Source organism: Hylobates moloch, unplaced genomic scaffold, assembly GCF_009828535.3.
Source record: "Hylobates moloch isolate HMO894 unplaced genomic scaffold, HMol_V3 SCAFFOLD_2, whole genome shotgun sequence".
NCBI classification, from domain to species: Eukaryota; Metazoa; Chordata; class Mammalia; order Primates; family Hylobatidae; genus Hylobates; species Hylobates moloch.
In genome coordinates, this window is record NW_026652277.1 from 140,420,251 (window position 1) to 140,437,572 (window position 17,322).

At 38.4% G+C, this 17,322-nt stretch overlaps 1 protein-coding gene across 10 annotated transcripts in view; it reads left to right on the top strand.

Annotated features, from left to right (window-relative positions):
• PKIB (cAMP-dependent protein kinase inhibitor beta) overlaps positions 1-17,322 on the top strand; it is a 230,635-nt gene that overhangs the window by 196,106 nt on the left and 17,207 nt on the right. For 3 of the 10 annotated variants that reach the window (XM_058435535.1, XM_032157999.2, XM_032158009.2), the window contains exons 5-6: positions 8,739-8,843; positions 9,117-9,177. The exons of 3 other annotated variants lie outside the window; for them this stretch is intronic. In XM_058435535.1, the coding sequence (XP_058291518.1) occupies positions 8,739-8,843; positions 9,117-9,177 (166 nt within the window). The remainder of the gene's footprint in view (positions 1-8,738; positions 8,844-9,116; positions 9,178-17,322) is intronic. 4 more of the 10 variants (XM_032158023.2, XM_058435537.1, XM_032158034.2 and 1 more) reach the window with 2 other exon arrangements.

Below are 17,322 nucleotides of genomic sequence, written 5' to 3' on the forward strand. Positions count from 1 at the left end.
TGTTTGCTCAAGGCCCTAGGGCTCTACGATCAGCGAGTAGCAAAGCCAGTCAGACCTGTGTCCTCCCTTCAGGGCAGTGAATTCCCTGGCACATTGAGTGAATTCAGAGATGTCAAACGGGAGCCAGGGACTGGAGTCAAAATCTCAGGAATCTATCTCTTGCTCTATTCTACTACAGCTAAGCTGGCACTCAAACCATGAGACAAAGTCCTTCCCACCTTCCCCTCCTTTCCACAGCCAGAGGAATCTCTCACTGTGGCCACCACCACCACAGCCCCATGGGGAGTACTTCCAGGCCATTGCTTATTTTCACTACTCGCCTAAGAGCTCTTCAGTCAGCTTGTGGTGGATGCTTCCAGGCTTGGGACTCACCCTTCAGGGCAGTGGGCTCCCATCTGGCCCATGGCAGGTCTGGAAATGCCATCCAAGAGCCAAGGCCTAGAACTGGGGACCTCACAAGGCTGCTTGGTGCTCTACCCCACTGTGGTTGAGCTAGTACCTGATTTTTGGTTCTTATAAAGGTGTAGATAGTTGTTAAATTAAATTGTTGTTTCTGTCAGGGGGACAATAGGTAGAGGTTTCTATTCAGCCATCAAGATCTATCCCTCATCTGGGCTACCTTGTTTTAGATTAAAAATACATCAAAGAAACATCATGTTTCAGACTACATAAAGCCTTCTGATTTATAAGTTACTAGGAAACAAGTTTTGAATTTTAATCTTGGCAATTAACAATACTTTAAATTATAAAGACTATTCAAGTTAAGAGAAGGTAGGCACCTCTGCTTTCTCTCCATGTTCCATAGAGGATTTGCTGAGGATAAAGGACTTGCATTTACATGCAAGTACATAAAAACAAGACAGGAACCAATGCATATCTGCATTGTTTTTTAAGATTTCCACAGCTGTAATTGGGGCTTTTGAAAATGTCAGAACATTCTGTCCTCTGTACCCTGTGATATATAATTAATTTCAGGGTCCAGCAGACCCCAGAACACAAGGCTTCAAGGTTTTCTGAAACTTCAGTACTCTAGGGTGGAGTACGTAGCTTGGAAGTTAGAGTCAACTAACTGTTGACTTTCAATGTTTCCATACTTCCTTTACTCCCCACTGCCCCCTGCTAGTGAGGATATTTAAAATTATCTTTAATTTTACTAATTTTCAAATTATGACAAGCTGAGTCAGCTTTTTAGTATTTTCTTCAGCTGTTTGAATTATGATAGATTTGTGGGAATTTTCTCATACTAAATTTCTTCAGCATCCTTAATCAAATGTTAAAGGATAATGTTTGAAAGATCTGATGTGGAATGAACAAACTGGCAGGATAACTTGAAAGGTTTTTCTTGGTTCAGACATGCTGCCTAAGATATAAATGTGACAATACTTAAAATGCAACAGAACACTTTTATGAAGTTTGATAACATACACCTTCTCTCCCCATAGACAGGATCTGCAAATGATGGGGACTACACAGTGTCAGATCAATGTTAAGTTCACTTGGAAAGCATCAATGAATATTTTCTATCTACTTTCCACCCTTAGAATCGTTCTTGCCTCTCGGGAGATTTTAGTCTTCTGGGGAAAAACCATTACCCACAAAGAATGTTTAGTGAACATCATATTAAACTGATTTAGTGGTGAACTTCAGGGTTGATTATCAGAGTGAAAAGTAAAAATCTCTAGGAGATGACTGATCTAGACAAGGCCATCAGCATATATCCTGACAGGACAGGTATTGAGAAAGTTAATTTTGAGATTTAAATTTTTAATTTACTACAAGGCAATTTTAAATAAGGTCTGAAATTGGATGAGTAGGCTTCCAAGGTCATGTGTATGCATTTCTATACTTTGTTAAAACCACAGTAAATAGTCCATTCATTTGGATATATATGCTGTTAGATCCTGAAGTTACTTAATCAATGTATTTATGTGGCTTACCCCCACCCCCAAGAGTATTATTGGAGAAAGATGGAGGAGAATGTTGCCTAACCTTTACTCCAATTCATTATTCTCAAACTGTGTGACCGCAGTTACCTAGGGTGCTCGTAATGCACATGATGTCGGACATACTGAATCAAAAATTCTAGGGAGGATACCTGGAATCTGTATTGCTAACAGACTTCCCAGCTGAGTCTCATGAACAGAAGTTGGGGAAACACTGTCCTGGTTTAAATGGCGTAAGATTAATTTTCAGTAAATAGGTGTTTTATTCAAACTTGCTTTATCTCTCCTGTATTTCTCCCCATCTCCCATGTTAAGATTTGTAAAAAAATCTTAGGAAGAGCTAATTTAAATTCACTTTTTCAGTCTCCAAGCTGGCACAGGTGAGATAAAGTTTTCTCAATTTTTTTTTCTTCTCCTTTCCACAATTTAATCAAGTGTTAAAGTGAAAAATCTGGTTCTTTGTGGAGTGGTGCATAAGAAAAAAGGGGAATTAATTTACACTGCCTGGTGTCAGGATGTAATATGACTATGTTGGCAAAGCTATAAAAAGAAAATATCCAAAGCTCATAAAAAAATTCGAAGGAGGTCACTGTTAGAGCAGATGGATGGAGCAGAGTGCCTGATCATTGAACAGCTACTGAGCTAAAAGGATATTGAGGTCGAGGTGTACATAGCTGGGAGAAGGTCACAAATCTTAATTAAAGCTTTCAAGGGGAACGTCCTGGATTTGACAGTAGACGCATATTGATTTGCCCTACTGTATAGAAATGACTAAAAGGACTGGTAAATAGAGTACAGTCAGCTGTCAATTTCAATTACCCTGAGGGAATCTAATACAGTAGAGGGTTCCTATGCTGCATTCTTTGGGGCCTTCTCTCCTTTGTAACCAGAAAATACCCTTTCATGAAATGTAAACTTATTTTCATATTTTAACAAAAAAGCTACAAAGATTAAGAGCATTAAAAAATCTAAAATGAAACCAAAAAACATAGGATTATTAAACAAAAATTTATATTGACCTCAATATTTTTAATGAATTCTGCCAATTGTTGTGACATGAAAGATAAGCTAGGAGGCAAAACTAACACACCTTAAAAACAACAAAATATTTAAATTATATTAGATAGGATTATACCACCAATGAGAGAAGTATTTGTTTCTATTTTATTCTGTGAAAGAATTTTATGACATCTAAATGTGTGTGTGTTCATGGATTACACATATTATATACATTATTATACTGTATATATATTACATAATAATAGGTATAGAGAACAAAAAATAAATTTTTTTCAAAATTATGCACATTATTCAATTGTATGATCTTTTTTAATATTCAAAAATGAATTAAAGTTTTCATATCAGATGAATTACTGAAACAATATTTTGGGTTTGCTGAAACACTGTGGTGAACATGTGGTTCAAAGAAGAAAAATATTCTTGTGGAAACGATTCAGGCATTTTGTAGATGGCTGTACTAGGTGACTTTTAGGTGACTTCTTTATAACTTTATAAAGTTATTTTAGTCTAATCTCTTCTAAATTTATAAGGGCCTATGACTCTAGCAAAAGGCAATATAATGAAATTTTTTAAAATCCATGTTTTGGAATCCTATGTGACAGGGCTTAAATCCTATCTTAGGGCAAGTTTCTTAATATCTAAAAGACTCTATTTCAGTTGTTTCTTTTGAATTGTAGGGAATCTCTCCTCTCTCTTCTCTCCCTCCCTCTCTGACATCTGTGGTAAAGATTAAATAAAATATTGCATATAAAGCCATGTACAATACATATTAATGAAAAGCCACTGCCTAGCTAAGGGCCCAATTAAGAGTAGCTGTTCTACCTGTGTGTGGCCGATAACATTTTTAATTGTCAACTGAGATTTCCTTACTCCTTTATACTTGCTTTAATACTCTATAAAGGCTGTTCACTGAGGGATGATGCACTTAATCTAGAACAAATGATCACTTAAGTTTCTGTTTTTTTAAATCTAAACAAACAGCCATAGTCTTGAAAGTCAGCATTATTTATGACAATAGCCCGACTTTTTGAAAGAAAAGATCTCTTGAGCTATCTGAAACTGAAGAATTGAGAACAAAACGTAGAGTGGGAATTACTATATGATGATGTAAAAGTTTTGATGTTTCTGGGAAGGGAAATGAGTCATTGACTAGCTAGTGGGAGAAGAATTCAGGATGTAATGAGACCCTAGTCATTATTCAAGTCTCTGTGAAGGTGGCCAGGACTCCAGCTCACTGGGTTGAACAGAAGGGAGATTGAACAATAAAAATTCTAATGAAAATCCAGGTGTAAAGAGGACTATCCCTCACTTCCCAGGGAAACTTTGGGTATCATAAAGAGGCTTTCTCTATATGTTTTCCGACCCTAGAAAGGTAGACAAGCAATGGTCAAGAGAAGTGCCCAGGCAGATGGGCCTGATTGCTACCTTACAGAGTTCCCAGGCCCTCAGAGGAGTGAACCTCTGAAGTGATTTCATGGACCTTATGGAGGGCATAGAATGGTTTAAATAGACCATCAACCTTAAAGTTCAGAGATGGAACAAAGAGGATGCAGGTGCACATATCTCTACCTGAGGTAATAGTTATACCTGAGACAATAGCAGTGGATCCCTGTGCACACTTATGTAACTGGACATATTGCAGCTCAGTGAGGGTCAGTGTGAACACAGGATATGTGTGAACCTGATGCTTTTCTCTATACTTTAGGCTCCCTTTCATGAGAGAAAGTGACATGCTATTAGTGGTAGGGTGTCTTGGTCACCTCCTATTTACCATGTTGGTGAGGGAGAGCTAAACACCACCTGACCCTGAAGAAATGAGATCAACAGCAGGTTATTAGTCACGTCCACTGATGGCCTGGGGGAGGAGGACCCGGCACACCTTGCAGGGCCACACAGGAGTTGCACTCAAGAGCAGAGTGAACAACCAGAGCTGTAGGAGGTAGGCTTTGGAGAATTAAGAGGGTAGGGTGCTCCCAGTTCTTGTGGAATGATGCGATTCACTTGTTTGATTTGGCAGGCAAACAGGAAACAAAACCTGCTACTCAAGGATAAACAGAAACTGTGCCTGGTCCCATTGGTAAGGATGGTGGTTTGGCTAGGGTACCTGATCTATGGGAGCAGAGTGGGGAGGAGAACTGGTAGTTAGGCCATTAGAGACCTATTTCATCAGATATCAAGCCTTAATTTTTGGCTTTATGCTACAATTTATCACTTGATGCTTTGACATCAATTTAAATCTTGATGATAACTGAGACTTTAGGGATTAGAAGTGCCTTCCTAGGAAGCAAAGTGGGCACCTGACCAAGCGGAGAGGGCCACATTTTGAGGTGGTTGCCAAAAACATGAACTTCAGGTATGTCTCCATATATAACCAGTAAAGGCAATTGAGAGACCTGTGTGACATTGATGTAGAGAGTGGGTGTTCCCAGGGGGGTGTGAATTGAGACTAATCAATGCTTGTGACAGTGGTGACATCAAGGGGGTAGGGGGACATTTGTCTCCTTGTGACTTAAATAGTTCTTTGAAAACCCATTAAGCTTATCAATTAAAGTAGCTGCCTGGAGCTGACTACCTGAGGCTTATGGGGAGGCTGCATTTCAATGGAAAGCTTTCTTCAAGATTCCATTGTGTATTCTGAGACATAAAATGAGTGTCTTGGTAACAATCTAGTGTCTAAAACTCCAAATGAGATAAGGAATATCCTGTTGAGGCCTTGTATTTTGGCCTTAGGATATGTAGAGAAACCTGTTAATTTGGTTTATATATTTATATTTGGGTATCTGTGAAACAAGAGATTCACAGAGTTCTTTAAAGTGCAACTCTTAGGCAATGGGCTAAGAGTTGTAAAAATATACATATGAGGCCAAATGGCCAGGGCATCCATTGCCAAGATGAATGCCTAGAGTGTGCCAATTGTGCTGACCCTTGGGTTCTGTTCTTTATTGAAGACATCTTGGTTAAGGAATTAAGAGCAACAACTCTCCACTGAGCTCTATCATGTATAATTGTGGCAACATCATTGGTAAAGTGTATGGCCTTCTATTGCTGTTCATTCAGTTGATTTCAGGGGGCTCTCCAGGTAGCCAAGGACTCTAGGAGAGGGATGACTTCCCCTAGCACCATGGTTTTGGCAAAGGACTGATGGTAGAGGAGGCCACCACCTTCTACAGATGGAATATGCCAGAAGTCCCAAGCTTGACTCCATCCTGTTGCAAAGAGGTCTCATAGCCATGCCAAATTCATGGGGATGCTGCTCCAATGCATTACAAGGCATTACAGTAGCTGGGTACAGAGGGTCACAGGCTCAAAGTCTATGAGACCCTCTATTTCCAGAAAAGCCCAGTGTGTGGCCAGTAATTGCCACTCTAATGGTGTATAGTACAAGGCCAGGAAAGGCAGTTTCTTGCATCAGAAGCCCATGAGCAACTTATGACCACCACAGGTGGCCTAGAGACTCCAGAAGGCATGAGATGAGGTTGCTGAAGCCTCTGAAGGCACTAACTGGAGTGCCTGTTGATTTCATTTTGGACAGCTTCTACAGCCTTTTGTTGAGGAGGTTCCCCTTTAAGATGGGCAATCTGTAAGTAACAGCATTAATGAGATTAAAGAAAATTTGCAAAATAATATGTTGTCTCCAGAACCCAAAAAAGACTAAAAGATGTTGGACTTGTATTAACCTTGTGGGTACTGAGAGGGTTAATACCCGTTTTTTAATGGTATCAGGGATGGAGCAGCTTTTGGTTTACCAAATAACTTTAAGGAATTTGTTCAGCAATTTAACAGAAGTCACAGGACTTTGTACTATGTTAAGATAATGATCCACCCTTTTTGTGTGAGTTCCTTTGTGAGTATTTGTATGTTTTTAATGAACACGTCAAACAAATCTTCCTGGAGAAGGATGTCATCAATGTAATATACCTGTGCTCCTGGAGAAAGGTGGATGTCATTAAGATCCTGCCTACAAAGACTGTGTGCAGTGGCAAGGCTGCTGAGGTAGCCCTTGAGTAGCCTGGTAAAAATATATTGTGTCTCGTGGGAGGTAAAAGCAAACTGTGACTGCTAAGCGGCTGACGTTGGCACCAAATGGATCATATTAGCCTAATTTGTAGTAGCAAAATATTTATCAGTTGCTGATTGGATGGAGTCAGAAGTTTCAATACTCAGTTTGTTGGAAATAGGGGCCTGAACTGTATGAGACCATGGCATTAAGGTTGCAGCAGTCTACTGTGCCGCACCATTTATTTGTTCCAGGTTTAAGAACAGGCCAAATAGGCCAGATTGGGTTGTTAAATAGAGAAGCAGTGGGGATAATCACCCCTGCACTCTATAGCTGTCATATAACAAATTTTAATCTTCAAAAGCCCTGTTTTAAATTACTTTGAGCCATGTTAATAATTATTTTAATTTGGGATGGAGGCAGAAGAGTCATGAGTTTCCATTTTGTCAAGCCAATTTATAAGTGTCAAGATTTAATCTAATTTCCATTTATTTTTCATTGGGTCAGAGCGTCCATGTCCATTATGGGATATTTTAGGGCAATGATTGCTATGACCATGATGGGAAATTTAGGCAAGACAGTAGTTATGATGGTTAAGATGAGGCATATCTCTTTGTCCTCTATTTTATATTCCAGAACTCCCCTAATGTTATGGGGGATACCATGTTTAAATTTAGTAAGATCCTAGTCATAACTGTAATCTGAGCCCTAGTGCCAGTTAAAACCATGAAGGTTTGCCAATTGGTGCATTTCAGCAGGTATTAAAGTTAATTAAGAACCTATACTGTAGAGGCACAAAAGCCAATCAGTGCCCCTTTATCATGGCTATATAAATGCTTTTAATATATTTTGAATTTCCAATTGGGTCAAATTGTAGATCTTTGTTTTAGGGTTCTTTTGTTGTTGTTGTTGTTGTTGGTTCCTCCCCGTATCCAGGATTTTTTTTCTTTGCTTTTTTACATTTCTTTTTTTTCTTTTTCTTTTTTTTTTTTTAGTGGTGGTCACTGGACATATTTGGTGGTGGTGGGGTGGTGGTGAGGGATCCTCTTTACCCTGATGATATTTATAAGTCTTTTCTCTCAGAGAGCTTCAAATTAGTATCATCAAGGTTAGGGGTTTCCCCCACAGCAATGGTTGATTTATATGGTTTAAAGACCCTGGGCTTAAGTTGAGTTTGAATTAATAGTGACATGGGGTACCACAGTGCCACAAAGGTAACAGGTATTTCTCTATAACCTCAAGGATTAGGATCTTTATTGCAACAGAGACATAGTAAGCAGAGTGGTACAGGGAAAGAAAGCTAGGTTTATAACCCAGACTCAATAGACCAAAATTATCTCCTGCTGCCACTGCCCTCCCTTTTCTGTCTTGTGGACTTTTTCCCTTTTTCTTTGTTTCTTTCTCTCCACAAATTCCCTGAGAATATTTTGAGTTTGTAGCTAGGTGAAATCGGAGCTTTCTGTACAATCGCCTGTGGTGCAGACTTTCTGGGTACTTATGGGAAAACATTAGGGAGCTTAGTGGCCTTTCTCAGAAGTGGCTGCCTCTTCCTCTAGGGAGTGCGAGTCCATCTCGCTAGAGTTGAGGTCCATATCCAGTAAAATCATTAGTCTATGGCTTGGATAGGACCAGTAAGCCCATGACTGCAAGATTGGCCATTTGGTGTGCTGGTAGGCAGCAGTGCTGAGCCCAGGCATACTGGCTATGGGTTTTGCATTGGGAGATCATTTGAGTACCAAATGCTCCTTCCTCTCCCCACCCTTTTCTTTTTTCATTAGCACCTGTGCCACAGGCCACCATGGATCTGCACCTCGATGCCCTTCGGAGTCATGACAGCGCAAGCAATAACAGCTCAGGAAGCAGCAGCAGAGGAGACCAGAAAGGTCACTACCTTTGCATGAACAACAATGGCAACCAGGATACCATGCTTGGTTCTCCATGGGGTGGTCACCTTCCTTCCCACAAACCTCACACGGGGCTGCGTCTGTGCCTGTTCCATAGGTGTACCATTACAAGCAATGTCTGTGTTGCTGCTCCAAGCAGCCAGTGACAGTCACCAGGCTAGACATGGTGATCAGAGAGCTCTATCCTGAGCTCTGGTAAGCAGGACTGAAGTACTGACTGGTTAAGGCACTGTTTTCTCATTGCATTTACAGGCTGAAGCTTCAGAGATCACCTGCCAAACACAGGCTGAACCTGACAGCATGTCACACCAGGGTATAGTTAACAACCATTTTCTTCTTGGGGACAAGAGCATTGCAGAGTTAAAAGAGATGGCGTAACAGTGCCACATAGGCCATAGCTCAAGCCCATCAGCAGTTAGCAGTTCTGTCTCAGGTACCCTTGCCAAATAACTCAGAACCAAATAACCAAGAAACAGTTAATTTTAATTGACTAGGTGTCTTCTGAAATGGTTGGGCATGTCATATGGTTCATAACACCAGTGGATTTTATTGCTTTCTATTCACCCCATTGGTGAACGAAAGATTCCTGCCCTGGAGATTCAGAGATGCCTAGACAACAAACACTCAACACTGGACAGATGAGATCCACAGCAGTTTACTGGTCATACATACTCACCACCAAAGGAGAAGAACATTACAGGGCATGCAGGAGCATGTGGGGGTTGTAACCAGGAATAGTATGAACAACCAGGGGCTGTGGGAGGAATAGTAACAAGAGTTACTATTAGTTACATTAGGTAACCAGAATAAGGCTCGGATTTCTAAGAGTGACATGCTCAGTAAAAGGGTAATATGACAAAACCCTAACCTCCAAGGAAGACAGGAGACTTGCCAGTCTTGACTTTGCCTTGGATGGAAATGGGGGAGAGGCTCTCTTAATAACTTATGAACGAAAATGAAACCTCACGTTGAGTGTGCAAATTTGCAACGTGTAGTCTATGTAATCCGAACAAAAGTCATGCTGAGAATATGAGGCTAACCAGCCTGGTATTACCCCAGACACCCAGCAGAGGCAAATTCAGAGCTAGGTGGAGGAAAACACCTTAACCCCATTTAACCCAGGTCTCAGGTAATTTTTTAAAAAAACTTTTTTTTTTTTTTTTTCCGATGGAGTCTCACTCTGTTGCCCAGGCTGGAGTGCAGTGGCATGACCTCGGCTCACTGCAACCTCCAGCTCCTGGGTTCAAGTGATTCTCCTGCCTCATGCTCCTTAGTGTCTGGGATACAGGCACACGCCACCACACCCAGCTAATTCTTGTATTTTTAGTAGAGACAAGTTTTTGACGTGTTGGTCTCGAACTCCTGACCTCAGGTGATCTGCCCACCTTGGCCTCCCAAAGTGCTGGGATTACAGGCATGAGCCACTGCACCCGGCCTTAAGGAAAATGTTTTTAAAAATATGATCTCAGAACCCCAAATCACAAAGCGACCAAAGAAATAAGTCTCCATAAGAAAGTTTCGACAAAAACAGTAAACAATGGGATCAGAGTATAAAGAATTTAGATATTGGAATTTTTCATAGAGAATTTTTTTCACTATTTGAGAAGAATATATTTTAGTACTGTGGCATAATGTATAACTTTTTATAATAATAACTATATATGATGTAGTATGTAGTGTAGGTCTTAACTGTATCATTCATCATACAATTATATGCTAAAATACTTAATATTTATATGCCATAACATGAAGCATGATGTCGTGTACTTTCTCCTCTGTTTTTCATTTGGAATACATTCTACAATATGACCCAAAATGTAAGAACATGTGACTTGTAACTTTTGTTTAAAGCCATGATTATGCAATAATGTGCTACAGAAAGATTCAATTGACTTCTCTTATGAAACAAACTTCATTATATCAGCTCTACTGTTCTGTGAAATGCCCTTTAAGTAAAAGATAATATAACATTTTAATGCATTGTGTATAATGTACACATGCATATTGTCTATGTACTGAACACACATTGTATATGATATTGTTATTACTATTTGTGAAAAATTTTTATAGCCTTACTATATTTGAAAAGAATAATTGACGGTTTTTTAATTTTTTGTTTCTTTTAAACTTACAGAATTTTAATGGGAAAATGCTTATGTCATTTGTTAAGCAAACACAGCAGGAAACAGTACAGTATTTTGAAAACTATTTAAAACCCCACAGAAAAAAGACTGGAAGCAAACAGCTGCTCTTGTATGATAAGACTATTGTTTTTATTTCAATTATTAAAACATTCCTTTATTATTTTTACTATGAGAAAAAATATGTAAGTATAAATGACTAAGTAATAAGATACTGTAATACAATGAACTAAACTTGAAAAAGAGCAAAGTAGATTTCCTAGAAATAAAAATATGATAATTGGAAATAAAAACAGTGTGTGGATTATGCAGCTGATTAGACACAGCTGAAGAGAGAATAGTGAACTATATACACTTATGATGCAATTCTCTGAAGAATCTAATACACTTATGATGCAGTTGCCATTCTTATGTAGAGCATTTTTGCCATTCTTATGTAGAGCTTTTACATATATATATACACACACACATATATATACACGTATGTGTATATGTATATATGTAAAAACTATATATATACACACATATATGTATATATATGTAAAAGCTCTACGTAAGAATGGCAAAAATGCTCTCTCTATATATAAAAAATGCTATATATATATGTGTATATATATATAGAGAGAGAGAGAGAAATTGGTTCATGCAATTATGAAGGCTGAGAAGTCCTAAGGCTTTGGCAAGCTAGAGACTCAGGAGAGCTAAGGATATGGTTCCAGTTTCTGTTCAAGTCTGATAACCGGGAGACCCACTGTTGTCAGTTCCAGTCCAAGTCTGAGTTTAAGGCAAAAGATTGAAGACTGAAGACAGCTTGAAGACAGGCAGAGAAAGAAATTCTCCTTCTCTCTATCTTTTTATTCCATTCAGGACTTCAATGCATGGGATGTGGCCCACCCATATTGAGAAGGGCAATGTGTTTTATGCAGTCCATTGATTCAGATGTTAATCTTATCTGAAACACCCTCACAGACACACCCCGAGAAATGGTTAACCAAATATCTGAGCACTTTGTAGCCCAGTCAAGTTGGCATATAAAATTAGCCATCACAATTAGCAAACTTCTTAACAGCAGAAGTAGAATAATGTGGAATAATATTGTTAGGTGCTTTCATCCTAAAATTGTGTATTTGTAAGAATGAGGATAAAAATAGATCTTTTCAGGCATCAAAAAACCATAGTTCCCAAAAGAATTTCAAAGGCTGAACTCCAGGGGAAAAGGTGAATTACCTCAGGAATTGGAACATGAAAAAAATAACATTGTGGAAATATAATGGTATTATGGATATACACAGAAGACCAATTCTTAAATACTTAGACATATGCTAAGGTATTTAGATATGTAGTGTCATGTTATTGGCAGCTTGCTTTCAGTTGGTGAAATAACTGTGTGTGTGTGTGTGTGTGTGTGTGTTTATGTTTAGAGAGATTAAATATAGCAAAGTGTTGATCACTGAATCAGGTGGAGGCTCCTGCTTGAAACCCCAGTACTTTCGGAGGCCAAGGAGGGAGGATCACTTGAGGCCAGAAGTTTAAGACCATCCTTCAACTCTACAAAAAGTTTTAAAATTAGGCAAGTGTGGTGCTGCCCACCTGTAGCTCTAACTATTCGGGAGGCAGACAGGACATTGCTTTTAGCTCAGACAATTGAGGCTGCAGTGAGTTGTGATCATGTCACTGCACTCCAGTCTGGGAAACAGAGGGAGACCCTGTTTAAAAATAAAATATACCAGAAAAACACTATAGCTGAAAACCATCTATTTAATAATCCTTAGAATTTTTGTCACAAATTATTATAAACAAGATCTGTTGTTTCCATAATCAAAAATTTCTCCACCAATATCTAACTTTGTGGTGCCTTTATGAGTCCTCCAAGATCATCATGGTTCAATGACCACATTAATAATCAAAGCCTTTTTCAGGAATCAATGGACAATAAGTGAATTTGTCTATTTCTAGAGTGTCTATTTTATTTTTTATTCTATTTGTCTACCCTTGAGGAATACCACACAGAATTAATAGCCATCAAGTCTGATAGTGTAAGTCCTTTACTTTTTCCTTTCTTTTTGAAATAAGAAGTTATTCTCAGTCTGTTGCATTTTCATATAAATTTTTGGAATCAGCTTATCACTCCTATTGAGGTAGATTTCATTTTAAAACTTCACCTTTTAATATGCTTTAATGGTTCTCCTTGACATCTGTCTCTATTTTCAGAAACGGCATCTTTTTTTTTTTTTTTTTTTTTGAGACGGAGTCTTTCTCTGTGGCTACACTGGAGTGCAGTGGCGCAATTTCGACTCACTGCAACCTCCAACTCCCTGGTTCAAGCGATTCTCCTGCCTCAGCCTCCCGAGTAGGTGGGATTACAGGCACATGCCACCACGCCCAGCTAATTTTTTGTATTTTTAGTAGAGATGGGGTTTCACCATGTTGGCCAGGATGGTCTCGATCTCCTGACCTCGTAATCTGCCTGCCTTGGCCTCCAAATGTGCTGGGATTACAGGCATGAGCCACCGCGCCTGGCCAGAAAATGCATCTCATACACACCTTTACTATGTGATTTAGAAGTTTTCATGATTCCCTGGTGCTTACAGGATACGTTCACATATTGTTCATGGCATTCATTTTCTTTGCAACTATGTTATGACTATGCTCCAGCTCATTTTTCCAACTCCACGTGGGCATAACACTCCATGGCAGCGAAATGTTTCCTTTTCTCTTATTTAGAACTTGCTTTTTACACTCCCCTCTTTTAGCTTACAGATATTTCTCTGGCTTAGTAAGCCTTTCATTCCCTTTCTACCTGTGTGGATTCCTCCCAAATTTTAAGGCTCTGTATGTGTTCTACGGCCTTTGTGAAATATTCCTTAATCACCCCAAAATTCAATAACCATTTATCTTTTATATTTCTATAGTAGTTTTATTTATAACACTTATTTGAATATATCATATATTTACTTCTATTTTTACATTTCCTTTAATATGCACATATTCCATCTGTAAAATGAGTTCACAACTCTTTCAGGGTGGGGACCATATATTAAGCATCTTCATGTGTCCCCACTGTTTCTATCACAATGCTTAGTCTTATTTGCCACTGTTTCCCCAGAGTCTTGCACTGAATAGAAGATATAGTAGATGCTTAACAATAATTGATTGAATGAGGACTGAGACTGTGCTCAATAAATGTTTGCTGAGGTGTAATTGAAGGAGAAAATAATGAGTTGTCAGATGAAATGGGTTCCAATCTTGTCTCTATCACTTGCTAGCTAGGTTTAGCCAAACCCTTTTATTTCTATGATCCTCAGGTTCCTCACTCTTAAAATGAAGATAGTAGCGACTAATCTACAGTATAGAATCACATGAACAAATTCTCATTAAAGTGCTTTAAAACAATGCATGCTTAACACATATGTATGCCATTTTTCATATCATAAAAATCTTCATTATAGAAAATTTGGAAAAAAGTAAAATTCAAAGAAAATAGAAATCATTAATGATAACGTACACAAAGGGAATAACTATTATAATTTCAGTATATTTCCCTTAAAATGTTTTTCTATGCATGTATTTTAAAACTAATATATGCATAGTGGTTTTAAAGTTTTGAAAATATATGTTTTTAAATATTTTAGATATTTTCATGGCCTCATTTTTCTATTTAACTTATATGGTACTAAAGGACTGTAGTAGCATAATTTTGTACAAAAAGTTTTTATAAAAGTTAAATGTATCAATTTAAAGAATGTTACTTCTATTAACTTAATTGCAGGTTAATACGAACATGCATAATTTGATGAAAAAATATTTCGATGAGATGATTTTTCTTTCTAAAGTGGTTTGCCCTTTGGTTGGGATTTTTTTCTTCTATGACCCAGGAAAATTCTCAAAACTACTCTTAATTTTTTTTTCTCTGTTTTTACTTTTTAATGCATATTATTCCATCGTATGGATGTACCATAATTTATTTAAGTTGCTTTCTAATGGTGAACATTGAGGTTGTTTCTAGTCTTATGCTTTTTATTTTTTATTTTATTATTATTATTATTATTATTATACTTTAAGTTTTAGGGTACATGTGCACAATGTGCAAGTTTGTTACATATGTATCCATGTGCCATGTTGGTGTGCTGCACCCATTAACTCGTCATTTAGCATTAGGTATATCTCCTAATGCTGTCCCTCCCCCCTCCTCCCACCCCACAGCCGTCCCCGGAGTGTGATGTTCTCCTTCCTGTGTCCATGAGTTCTCATTGTTCAATTCCCAGCTATGAGTGAGAACATGTGGTGTTTGATTTTTTGTCCTTGCGATAGTTTACTGAGAATGATGGTTTCCAGTTTCATCCATGTCCCTACAAAGGACATGAACTCATGATTTTTTATGGCTGCATAGTATTCCATAGTGTATATGTGCCACATTTTCTTAATCCAGTCTATCATTGTTGGACATTCGGGTTGGTTCCAAGTCTTTGCTATTGTGAATAGTGCTGCAATAAACATACGTGTGCATGTGTCTTTATAGCAGCATGATTTATAGTCCTTTGGGTATATACCCAGTAATGGGATGGCTGGGTCAAATGGTATTTCTGGTTCTAGATCCCTGAGGAATCACCACACTGACTTCCACAATGTTTGAACTAGTTTACAGTCCCACCAACAGTGTAAAAGTGTTCCTATTTCTCCACATCCTCTCCAGCACCTGTTGTCTCCTGACTTTTTAATGATGGCCATTCTAACTGGTGTGAGATGGTACCTCATTGTGGTTTTGATTTGCATTTCTCTGATGGCCAGTGATGATGAGCATTTTTTCGTGTGTTTTTTGGCTGCATAAATGTCTTCTTTTGAGAAGTGTCTGTTCATGTCCTTCGCCCACTTGTTGATGGGGTTGTTTGTTTTTTTCTTGTAAATTTGTTTGAGTTCATTGTAGATTCTGGATATTAGCCCTTTGTCAGATGAGTAGGTTGCGAAAATTTTCTCCCATTCTGTAGGTTGCCTGTTCACTCTGATGGTAGTTTCTTTTGCTGTGTAGAAGCTCTTTAGTTTAATTAGATCCCATTTGTCAATTTTGGCTTTTGTTGCCATTGCTTTTGGTGTTCTAGACATGAAGTCCTTGCCCATGCCTATGTCCTGAATGGTATTGCCTAGGTTTTCTTCTAGGGTTTTTATGGTTTTAGGTCTAACATGTAAGTCTTTAATCCATCTTGAATTAATTTTTGTATAAGGTGTAAGGAAGGGATCCAGTTTCAGCTTTCTACATATGGCTAGCCAGTTTTCCCAGCACCATTTCTTAAATAGGGAATCCTTATCCCATTGCTTGTTTTTGTCAGGTTTGTCAAAGATCAGATAGTTGTAGATATGCAGCATTATTTCTGAGGTCTCTGTTCTGTTCCATTGATCTATGTCTCTGTTTTGGTACCAGTACCATGCTGTTTTGGTTACTGTAGCCTTGTAGTATAGTTTGAAGTCAGGTAGCGTGATGCCTCCAGCTTTGTTCTTTTGGTTTAGGATTGACTTGGCAATGCAGGCTCTTTTTTGGTTCCATATGAACTTTAAAGTAGTTTTTTCTAATTCTGTGAAGAAAGTCATTGGTAGCTTGATGGGGATGGCATTGAATCTATAAATTACCTTGGGCAGTATGGCCATTTTCACGATATTGATTCTTCCAACCCATGAGCATGGAATGTTCTTCCATTTGTTTGTATCCTCTTTTATTTCATTGAGCAGTGGTTTGTAGTTCTCCTTGAAGAGGTCCTTCACATCCCTTCTAAGTTGGATTCCTAAGTATTTTATTCTCTTTGAAGCAATTGTGAATGGGAGTTCATTCGTGATTTGGCTCTCTGTTTGTCTGTTATTGGTGTATAAGAATGCTTGTGATTTTTGTACATTGATTTTGTATCCTGAGACTTTGCTGAAGTTGCTTATCAGCTTAAGGAGATTTTGGGCTGAGACAATGGGGTTTTCTAGATATACAATCACGTCATCTGCAAACAGGGACAATTTGACTTCCTCTTTTCCTAATTGAATACCCTTTATTTCCTTTTCCTCCCTGATTGCCCTGGCCAGAACTTCCAACACTATGTTGAATAGGAGTGGTGAGAGAGGGCATCCCTGTCTTGTGCCAGTTTTCAAAGGGAATGCTTCCAGTTTTTGCCCATTCAGTATGATATTGGCTGTGGGTTTGTCATAGATAGCTCTTATTATTTTGAGATCTGTCCCATCAATACCTAATTTATTGAGAGTTTTTAGCATGAAAGGTTGTTGAATTTTGTCAAAGGCCTTTTCTGCATCTATTGAGATAATCATGTGGTTTTTGTCTTTGG